Source organism: Temnothorax curvispinosus, unplaced genomic scaffold (genome assembly GCF_003070985.1).
Source record: "Temnothorax curvispinosus isolate PA1 unplaced genomic scaffold, ASM307098v1 QBEX01006001.1, whole genome shotgun sequence".
Taxonomy (NCBI): Eukaryota; Metazoa; Arthropoda; class Insecta; order Hymenoptera; family Formicidae; genus Temnothorax; species Temnothorax curvispinosus.
The window spans coordinates 1-11,268 of NW_020215781.1; the positions used below are offsets into that span (position 1 = coordinate 1).

Genomic DNA, 11,268 nt, shown 5'->3' on the forward strand with positions numbered 1-11,268 from the left:
TAAATGTCAGGCTTGTATGCAGTGTCTCCTTTATTAACTAATGTTATTTCAACAGTAGCCGAGTTCCTGCCCTTCTTTATAAACTCTAAAACATTATAGCCAACAATTATTGAATTGTACCACAATACAATACAAAAAAAGAAACACACATAATATAATAATACCTTTAACAGAAGTTCCCCTGCTTGTAACATTTGCTCTCGCACCGAGTCCAACAGTCAATGCAGTTAATATAGCGCTCTTGCCACTGCCATTGCGTCCCACAATAAAGTTAACATTCTCATTTAACGTTATCTCTAAGGCATCATGACACATGAAATTAACAAGGCGAATCTTTTTCACCTTTCCAGCTGTATACTGTAACAAACAACATGATTATGGATGCATTTTGTTTCACCATGATGTACACAATGCATCATTTATCCTTGTTGTTTAACGAATGTTAAACAAGGATAAATAATATATTATATCATGCACATTGTGGGTAAAATGAGATGCACTTTATAAAATACAAGGCCAGTATAAACCTAGGTTAGAGTCTAGCCCTTAATAGCCTTACAATAAACCTGTTTGTTTCCTCTGCACTTCTGAACTAGTGCAATAGGTTAGAATCGTTAGAATGAAAGAAAATATATTTGTTTCATTCTAACTTATCACGCTAGTTCAGAAGTACAACAAAAACGACCTACTAATCCTCTAAGGATTGAAATAAAATTTGATGTTTTCAAGCTTATAATTCAATTGATTTTATGCTATATCAAATGCTACATTCAGAAAGATTTCAGTAATCCGAAATAAAATTAACCCATTTACACAAAAATTATAAAACGCAAGGCTAATATGATCCTAGGTCAATACCAAGCCCTTGTAGCTTTCTAATAGTCCTCCCAAGGATTTAGGTCAAATTTAACGTTTCAAAGCTACGCGTTCAATTGATTTTATGCTATATCAAACATATTCAGAAAGATTACGATAATCCTAAATGAAATTGATTGATCCATTCATACAAAAATTACAAAATGCAGGGTCAGGGTGAATCTAGGTTATGCCAAGCCCTCGTAGCCTTCCAACAATCCTCCCCAGGATTTAGGTAAAATTTGACGTTTCAAAGTTGAATGTTCAATTAATTTTATGCTTGTTCGACTAGCTGGGACAATTGTTATTGATGTGCCAAGGTACCTCTCCGTTCTGCACCACTTCCTCGCCATCCTCGGTGCGCTTGGAACGTTTGGCTTGGTGTTCATCGACCGTCTCCGACGCTCTTCTTCGTCGAGCCTTCGCCGTGTCGATCGTGTCGCTTTCCACGCTTTCCATGCTTTCCATGCCTTCCGCGACGTTGATCGACAGCTCATTTAAACGAAGAGCGACCGCACGCAATCACGCCGTTTCAAATCCTATCGCCACGACGCCGTTGTCCCCGCGAGATTCCACCGGTTCGACCTCCTCGTGGACCCGCCGTTGAGAATTGGCACTCCTCAAGCGATCCGTTCGCCGAGCACCCGCTCAGCGATCTCCGACGCCGGATGAGACGCAGACGGTCGAAAACCATGCACACAACCGATGCAACGTGCTCATCCACTCCAGAAAGTTCCTGTCCGTTCCCGCCAGACCGTTGACGATATGACGATTGTCCCTTCTTTTTCGAAGCGCGACGTTTTTTGAACGTGCTGCGCTCCCAAACGCATCACGCGGTGGCCCGCGCTCTGATTGGTCGACTCCGCTTTGTGCGTGGCGTCGCGCGTGCGTAATTCGTCGTAAAAATGACGATAAGAAAAGAACGATGCAATAAAAGACGCACAATTGTTTTCTTTTTCAACGTATACAATGCACGTCGGACTATAAAATTGGAATCGGAATTTTAACCTGAGTAACTCCTTGTCAAATATTGTCGTCAAATAATCTTTAATTATTTTACTCCGATATTTTCAGATTAGACAAGACGAGCGATCTTGTTAAATTATTGTCATATATTTTTGAATCTATTCCGCTCGCGAGAGAAGAGAAGCGATCAATAGTGAGTTAAGAATAACATCATGATCTATTAATTTTTTTAGCGTGCACCTGTTTTCCAGCTACATTTTGACGCTGTAATCATATCACTTCAAATGGAGGAAATTCAGGGAAATAAAGATTAACAGCAATTTATTCGGGCAAACTTCGATAATTCAACCAAATTGTTTAAATTAAAGCAGAATTTGCAGCTATTATTTGTCGTTCCAGATCTAATATTTTTGCATATATGTACGTTAAACAAAAAATTAATTATTCTATTTTTTTAATAAAAATTAATAATTCTGTGATATTTAATTTATGTTTTAAAATTTGTCAAATTTTTGTCAAAATATTAAACACTGACTTAAGAACTGATTTTCACATTGGAATAATAAAATGCACCAGTGTTGCACTATTATATAGTCTTCTCGGTAGAAAACGCTAATAATAAATTAATCGAAGTTTGATCGAAGTAACCAAACTTCAATTTCACCAAATTTAAAATACAGAAATTGAATAACTTAATTTACATATATATTTTATACGTGTCACCATTAATCGGACAACTTCTTAAAACTCATGCTTGTTTATACATAATAAGAGATGTTATTTTATCTCCATTCAAAGAAATCTTAAAATCTTCATCTTGTCAAAGAAGAATTAATACGGCAGATATACTTTTAATAATTTCAGAACAACTCGCTTAACGTTTACATGTTTCTTTATAAAACATCGAATTTATAATTATAAGTCATCTCTTCGTCAACGAGTGTAGATGAGTATAATAACGATAACTAGTACGCGTTATAAAACCGGATTTATACGACATTTTACGCGCGTCAATATTTAACTACTGTTATTAAACCGGAATATTGAAGAAGGGACAAGGGACCCCCTATTCGCCCCCTTGGTCGCTCCCGTTGGGGTCGGATCCGTGGTGCGTGTAACGTAGTAGCACCTGTCGCACCACCTGTTACACCGCGTCATTAAAGCCACGTTCCAGCGTCCCAGTCAAGCGCGAAGAAAGCGATGGGCACGCATGCGCGCCGCTCGCCCAAAAGGATTCACTTCGGCTCGCTCGCTTTCACTCACTCTCACTTCGCGTTCGTGAACGAACGCCACTTGACATCCCAAAGATCTCATGCGCAGTGCCGGATTTATCTTCGTCGCGACCCCGAACTGTAACGAGAATAACGAGATCTCCTCTCTCCCTCGTTCCGCGTTTAGATGTATTAATATTTATCCCGATATTTTGTTTTATCTCTATAAATTAATAATTTATAAATACGTTTCTAAGATTGCGCCAGATACATGACTTTTACAAATTAGCGGGTTCAACCTCGCTTGACCGGCTCGATTCCGGGCGCCGTCGCGCCCGCGACTCCACGCGGGTATCCGCCCCTGCGGCGCTGCATCTCCTCCCACCACACGCAGCCCCCGCGCGTACTGGTCACGGTCCCTTTAAAATTTGAATCACCGTCGGTTACCGAGAGACTCCGTCCTCCGTCGCGACGATACTCCGCGCGGGCGGCGCAAGTGCGCATCCGTCTGGTCTGGTTGGGCAATCTGGGATCGCGAGTATCGCGATTACGAGCTACGACGATCGGCGGGCGACCTGTTGATCTCTCCACGAGGATCGTCGTGCGCGTGAGGTGAGTCCTTGGGATAACACAACACCGCCGATAACGGTGGGAAGGGAGACTGGAGGTCTTCTCGTGACTCTGACTGTGATCTCGTTGCAGCGCGGACGAACATCCGGTCGCGAGCGATGTCGGAGACGAGCGGGGACAACGCCAAGTACAAGTGGACGCCCGAGAGCACCGCGCTGCTGGTCTCGGTGTGGTCCGACCGGCAGGTGCAGAAGCAGCTCGAGTACGCTCCCCGGCCGCAGGTGATCTGGGAGAGCGTGGGCCGCTACATGAAGAAGAAGGGCTACAACGTCACCGGTAAGCAATGCCGGTCGCGCATGAAGCAGGTCCTGGTGTGCTATCGCGAGGCCAAGCGGGTGGGCACCCGCGCCGGCGTGGAACAGTACTACGAGATCATCGACCGGGTGCTGAAGAGCAAGCGTCTGGATCATCACGCCAACGTCAATGTCGGCGTGGACACCGTTGGTGAGTACGGAGACTGCTGGTCGTAGGGCAACTCAATCCGAAGCTTTAAAATATTAAAAACATCTAAGGCTACGGTGAACGTGATGCTACAAATGCTTCGAAGCATTCCTCTTCTCTTTTCTTTCAATGAAGAAAGAAGGAGAAGAAGAACGATCGCCTAAAAGACATCGTATAATGTGCAAAGAGAGTATTGTTGATATTATATCTTGACTGTTATTAGATGCAACTGTGAAGTCACCGCCGAAGGACGTAAAGACCAACAAGAATCTGCAGATGAGGCTGAAAGTTCAGGAACCCATGCAGTCTCTCTTACGAACGGAGGCTCTATCTCCCACGTGGACGATGGGATGTAAGGCCTTTTATTTCCCTACCGAGAATCTTGTTTGTCCAATGCCAGGTCTCATGATCTTTTCTTCTTCGCAGACGAGAATGAGTATCCGGATTCACCCGAATCGAACGAGACCATAATAGCCAAGCCGTACAACAGAGTTTTTTCCCCTACGAGAGACGTTGCCATAAACACTGGCGAGCGTTTTACCCAGATTGGCAATCGAGCGGTACAGATAAATCCGATCGAGAAACCGATGCGGGAAGAATATCGGCAGAATTTACTGGCCTCTATGCCGTACGCAGATATTCCTTATCAGAACGCGGTGCAGAACGTACAGAATCAGATCATTCAGGAGAATATGCAGCAATATCAGAATAGCCAGCAACAAAATTATACCGGGTGGAATCAGTTGCCGCAGCAGAGCATGCCGGCGAACAATCGGCTTGGCTTTCAGCAGAACGTGCGCAATTTTAACCAGCAATACTTAACCAGCAATAACGGAACGATGCAGAACAACGTGATGCAGAATCCTAACGTGGAGAATATCGTGCGTCAGCAAAATCAGCTGCACCGAGGTGCGCAGTACGCGGACAATCAAGCGATGCCGCAGGAACCGCGTAGGGTCACTTACGCGCAAAACCTGGCGACTATGTATAGGCAGTATCAAGACGCGCCTCGTCTAGCTTGCATGACGAACGTCATGCCGAATGCCGGATCGCTGTCGCCGGACGTATCGCAGAATTTAAACGACGCTTTTTGCCTGTCGAAGAGCGACGACAAGACGCATAATTTAAACGAGACGTACAACCGACCCGTTAATGCGGACATGCTGGCAGACGCGACTGTTGTGACGAACAACGCGACCTGTAACGACGAGACTCTGCTGCTGGAATTTTTGTTGGACTCGCCCACTCCATCGGAGAACGGAGAACGTAAATCGCGGGACAGCGCCGTGAATACGGATGAAGTGCCGAGCGCACCGTTCAGGAAGAAGAAGGCGCAGAAATTGGAGCAACTTGTGCTCAGTGCGATTAATTCTCAGAATGAAGTCGTTAATAAGGTAAAATATTGTACGCTTAGAATATTCTTTTTTATCTTCATAATGCTTCATTATACTTGTAATGTGATTTTTTTATATTACATTGATATATTTTCTTTTCTTTTCTTCTCATCCTCTCTCTATTTTTTTATTGCTTATGTAATATATACGTTTTATATTTGTTTATTATTCTACGTTACTATTTTTCAGATCTTGACTGCACAGAATGACATGGTTACGCGATTCCTCGACGTGGACAGAGATCGACAGAACAGGCTCGAGAACAGATTGGATCATTTACTGAACGTCGTTCATTCAACAGTGCTCAACAAGAACGAGTCGCCACCACCACCACCGATGCCGGAAACTGCGATCACTTCTTTACTTCCGCCACCGAAGCCCGGAATGATCCCGCCGAAATTAGATTTAGTTCCGCCGAAGCCTTGTCGCGTTCCTTGCACGATCCCGAATTCGAACGTGCAGTTAGTCAATCAGAATCCTATTCAGACTAGACCCGGCGTCGTGTCACCGATCACCGTCAGTCCAGGAGGTAGAAAACTCGGCACGATATGGTCGAAATTGGGCCCGGTGTCCACGTCGCCGTTCGTAAAGGCTCAGCAACGGCTTGGTCTTCAGCCTGCCTTCAACAATGACATACGCACGAAATCGTCGGCGGAAAGACGCATTGCTATGGAGGTGGGCATACTGCGTATGGACATGCGTGGCTTGATGTACGAGACAGCGAAGCTGTTGGAGGTAGAACGCGAACTCGAGGAGAGGATAGAAAACGCTCGGCTGGAACTGAACATGGGTCAGACATTGACGGCGCGCAGGAAGCTGTTCACGCAGCGAGAACCCACTCCTATCATGATACTAACCGCGGCTTTCTTGGACACCGAGTGTCGCGTCTACGATCAAGATCCGCCTTATCACGGCACCTGGAATTCGCGGAAGGAGATACTCAAGTACGTGCGGCGAGATAATCTCCTGGCCGGACAGGGTGAGAGCTACGAGCGTATGCGCCAGTTGAACTCGGCAATACGATACAATTACCCTGGTTGCGAGCCGTGCGACTCATCGACCCCGGCGAAATTGCCGCTCAACGTCGCCGAGAACGCCAATAACGAGACCGAGGTGCCGAAGCAGACCATTCAGCAACTCGCGCGACTCGTGATGAACAGCGCGAGATGGCGACATTCCGCTCCGCCGCAGCAGAATTTAGCTCGTTCTACAGTTCAACCGGTAAATCCAAACGCCCAGGACGTTGAGTACAACGTGACTTACACCGCCCCGAAGGCGAACGCGCCTCTGCCTCCGGGTGAACCGCAAAGATTCGTTAAGGGTTACGATGTGGCGCAACAGAAACAAGGCAGCAATAACGAGGCAGCTTCTAACGGTAGACCGTTGGAAAATGATTTGCGTGGTCAATCCAAGTTCCCGATGGGCTTTACCACTACTATGTTAAATGCCAATGATCAAAAATACGCGACTCTACCGAGACAAACGAACGACGGAGGATCTAGAGCTTTGGGATTCGTCGAGAATCCGTTGACCGATCGCAAGAACAATGTTCGCTTTATGGACGAGGCATTGGCCGAGCTACAGCGAATGTGTATCGAGCGTCAGAATACCGAGATGTCTGAAGCACTATTGCCTTTTGTGGTGAGTAACGGCAATAGTGCGATAAGCGCGCAGAATCGCAACCTGATAGAGCGTTATGTAAACGATCTGCTAGCGAAGAAGTCGACCAGGGACAAGGACACGGACTCGGATAACGATGACGAATATCTCGACACTACCACCAGTATGCCTTGCGTGGTGCGCAGAGGCTCATTGACATCGAACGGCACGGCGTCGACGGAAACTGCTCATTCGGTAAAACTCGGCAAAGCGGCAGCTAATCATTGTAGAATAAGTTAAGCGCAGGGAAAAAGACAGAAAGACATAAACATATTTTTTATATATTTTTTACTTGCGCGATCAGTCTTCCCGATAATTGCTCAATTGTGTGCGCCAGGTTCCTCATCACTTGTTACTTCATGACACGTATTGTTTTTCGATCAACGTTATATTTTGGTAATCGTAAAACAAGTATAATCGTTTTATGTTACGTAGTTCATCGCAAAGATCAAAAGCTTGAATTAGCGTCACGATTTAAATGTTTAACCCTGTTTAATCCTTAAATACTAGCGAGTAGAAAGTTATAGATAAATATTAGGAAAATTATGAGTAAATACTACTGTCGTCATTTCTAAGCAGACTTAAAATCCTTAGGAATCAAATATTTCGATAATACACTCAGGCAAATCAATATTTTTCAGTTTCCTTTATAAGGAGGAGAAAAATTACTTGTTGAATCTAATTGATTCAACGCGAGTACTTAAGGATTAATGTAGATCTTATTAATAGTTTATTTCTACATTATACTAATTTAGTACATAAATAATGATACAATTTAGTGATTACGTTATTACCGTATAAATTTTTGAGGAATAACACATTCCGTAGAAATATGTTACGCATACTAATGAGTTGAATAGAGCATACAGTGCAATGGTATCTGTTGAGACTTCTTATATCGATTGTTTTCATTGTTTAGATCTTATTATACAATGTTTATCACTCTTGTGTTATATAGTTTATGCGCTATGCATATATTATGCATAATTATGAGCAAATTCATCGATCGAGCAATTCTACAAGTATCGCGCAAGATTCAAGAAAGGGAACTTATTGCTTATATCTTTAGGTGGATAGAATTCTTATGGGAGCAATCTCGTATTTTTATACCATGACCTGAATTTATATGTACGATTTCATTATTTTGCGACATATACACGTTCATCGCCTTTGTGCCAAACTAGCGATGTGCAAATTGAATTTCATTTATAAACAAGTGCCTTATCATCAATAAAGAATATCATCTATACTTACCATCTTATATTTCTTATACACGTCATATAAGAATGAACACGTCATTATCATGAAATTGTCATAAAAGAAAAAAAAACAGTAAAAAAATCGTATATAATCTACTTGACAGAAAAATGATAATCTTAAATTTCTTTTAACTTTTAAAGATAAAAATTTGTGCAATAATATATATTTTTTATTAAATAAATTTTATTTTTATTAAAATATCAATCACAGATGCGCGCTATTTAGCTTTAATATCATACAGTTACTATTACACTATTAACCCCTTAAATCCTTTATATATATGTATATATTAAATTAAAATTTATATAAATTAATCCTTTAAAAATATCCTTTGATGTATGTGACCTATTTTTATCTGATTACATCCGATAGAAACAGACCAACCTACAGAGACCTACCACCACCTCCGCCGATTCTGATCGAAGGTCCTCTTTTATTTACAATACGTTTTTTTTTTACATTTTTATCATTTATTTTATTTCTCTTACAATTTACATTACAAAATTAAAAACATACAGTAAAATTTTCTTACATTTTACTCTACAATATACATATTACAATATGCAACATTATAAAAGTTACATTATAAAATTGAAAGTATATAATATACAATAAAATTATATACAATATATTTCTTTTTGATATGTAATTACATATCACCATTCGGTATGCGCGTACATACACTGTTTTCAACGGTCGCGCCTAGTACAGTGTGCCTGCAATGCTAATGGAACAAGAATTAACAATGTTCAATTAATACAACATCGACAGTTAAAAAAATTTTTAGGTTGACAGTATTTTTCGTACAATACATTTACTACATTTCTGGCACGTTTATACGACCTTCGAACAAAGATATAAACGTTCCTTCGAGGCGAACATAATAACCGTGTCTCTGACTCTTGACAAACGTTCCTTCGTAGTGGCGAATATAATAATAAAACGGTTGATTTACGTCAAATACATTCCAAATTGTTACCATGGGACCCCCACCCATCTGTATTGCTGTGAACAGAATATTTAAAACATCTTTATAAAGGATATGTTCCACTTGACGCTCGCAAAGCTCTTAGATTTTATGCCTGTCGTTTGTCAAATGTTAAACAAGAACGAATAATGCATACGAGTGTTGTGAGCACCAAATGATACGCATCCAAATGCTTTTGTTTATTTAAAACTTTGTATGCACATCACGAACGTATGCTCTGTCGAAGTATATCAACTTTTTATTTGAATGATTATACTGCCAAATAATTCTCGTAATTATTTAATTACATAAAAGATAGTTCGAAACATAAATACACAGATATATATGGTATTAAACCAATAATGCGGTAAAGTCGATAAAAGAAAGAGAAGCAAATACATATGCAGATGCAGATGTTCTGATTCGGCAATTTTGCACAATCACATGCATGATTCTCTGACAAAGATACAAACAATATGCTCTCATTATGGCCATTATAGTAATAAAATGGTTGATTTATATCGAATCTAATTTTTAAGCTGCCATGCATGTATATATTTCATAATTATGAACAGAATTAAGAGATTGCTCGCGCGTTATATATATTCGTTTGATTATTTAAAACTTCTTCAGTTCGTCACGAATATATGTTTTATTAAATCTGCCGTTTCAAGCAAAATATCTAATTTTCTGATCGATTATTCTATCAAATAATCATTCTAATGCCTACTGTACCTATAATTGCATCATCATTATGGAAAGAATAAATTGAGATACAAGCATGCATCATAAACATGCATGTATATTCGCTGATATACATATCACTTCATAAACAAACGTAAAGCATTATATGTATTGCGATGACACAAAATATTGTAATATCTGTGATTTTCTGAAAAACTTGAGACTTTAGAATTACGTTATTATAATTTCTAGCGCTAAAAACATTCTGCTAAAGTAAGAACTGTAACGAAAATAAACAGCTGAGCGACATCGTAAATTTTTCATTAATCTACTTATAGGTAAAAGAATTATTAATATATCAATATGTAGTTGAAAAACAGGAAAATAGTTGCAATATTAAGGTAGAGGTAGCGATAAAGAAAGAAGAGAGAATTATGTTTTGTAGTTATATGGAATATTAATATTAGTTGTTGCGCGTTGTTGTATGAAAGTAGGTGTATAGGTGAATAATGTCCGTTTCCTGGCCTACTGCTGAAGCGGACTAGGTTCAAATATTTGAGTTTAGGTTGTGAGATTAACGTGCAAATAATGGGTTTAGTCGTTTAGGGTTTAAAGGATGGTTTTTCTAAAAGAAATTTAAGAAAGTACGGAATAATGAATTATTAACAGTTGCACGCGTTGAGTTAAAAAAGTTGGTATGAGTTCATTTCTTGGCTTTTTTGTAGCTGAAATTAAATAAATCTATCATTAATCTACTTATAATTTGGATCAATATGTTTCATGGAATAATATATTTACGCTTTTTACGGTGCTTTCACGTAACCCTCGAATAAAGATACGAATGATACCCCTTTGTTATAACGAATATTGTAATAGAATGGTCGGTTTACGTCGAACATTAAGGGCACTTCGACTACTATCAGACTGTCAATTTCCACATCTGTGAACAGAGTATTTAAAAATTGCTTGTTATGTATTAGTTTGATTATTCGAGACTTCCTAACTCTGTGTCATAAATATATGTATGCTTTATTAAATGTGCCGCTTCGAACGAGATGTCTTAATTTCTCATTGATTGATCAAATAATAATCTTAATGCCCATTGTATAGTTATGCAAAGAATTGAATTAAGAAAGAATTGAATTACAAGCACTTAAACATGCATGTGTATTCGCCGTTTGTTACTTGACAAACAAACGTA

General features: G+C 40.3%; 1 protein-coding gene across 1 annotated transcript; it reads left to right on the top strand.

The window, feature by feature from the left end:
* The first annotated feature begins 3,350 nt into the window (after positions 1-3,350).
* LOC112455301 lies at positions 3,351-8,405 on the top strand. The gene is made up of 5 exons (XM_025017118.1): positions 3,351-3,644; positions 3,735-4,106; positions 4,327-4,455; positions 4,530-5,497; positions 5,687-8,405. Exons 2-5 carry the CDS (start codon positions 3,761-3,763, stop codon positions 7,394-7,396), a joined length of 3,153 nt encoding a protein of 1,050 aa, XP_024872886.1. The 5' UTR covers positions 3,351-3,644; positions 3,735-3,760; the 3' UTR covers positions 7,397-8,405.
* The last annotated feature ends 2,863 nt before the right edge of the window (positions 8,406-11,268 follow it).

Coding starts and splice junctions, on each gene's coding strand:
- LOC112455301 (XM_025017118.1), top strand. CDS start 3,761: ATGTCGGAGACGAGCGGGGACAACGCCAAGTACAAGTGGACGCCCGAG. Junction 4,107..4,326: donor TGTCGGCGTGGACACCGTTG/GTGAGTACGGAG, acceptor GACTGTTATTAG/ATGCAACTGTGAAGTCACCG. Junction 4,456..4,529: donor TCCCACGTGGACGATGGGAT/GTAAGGCCTTTT, acceptor TCTTCTTCGCAG/ACGAGAATGAGTATCCGGAT.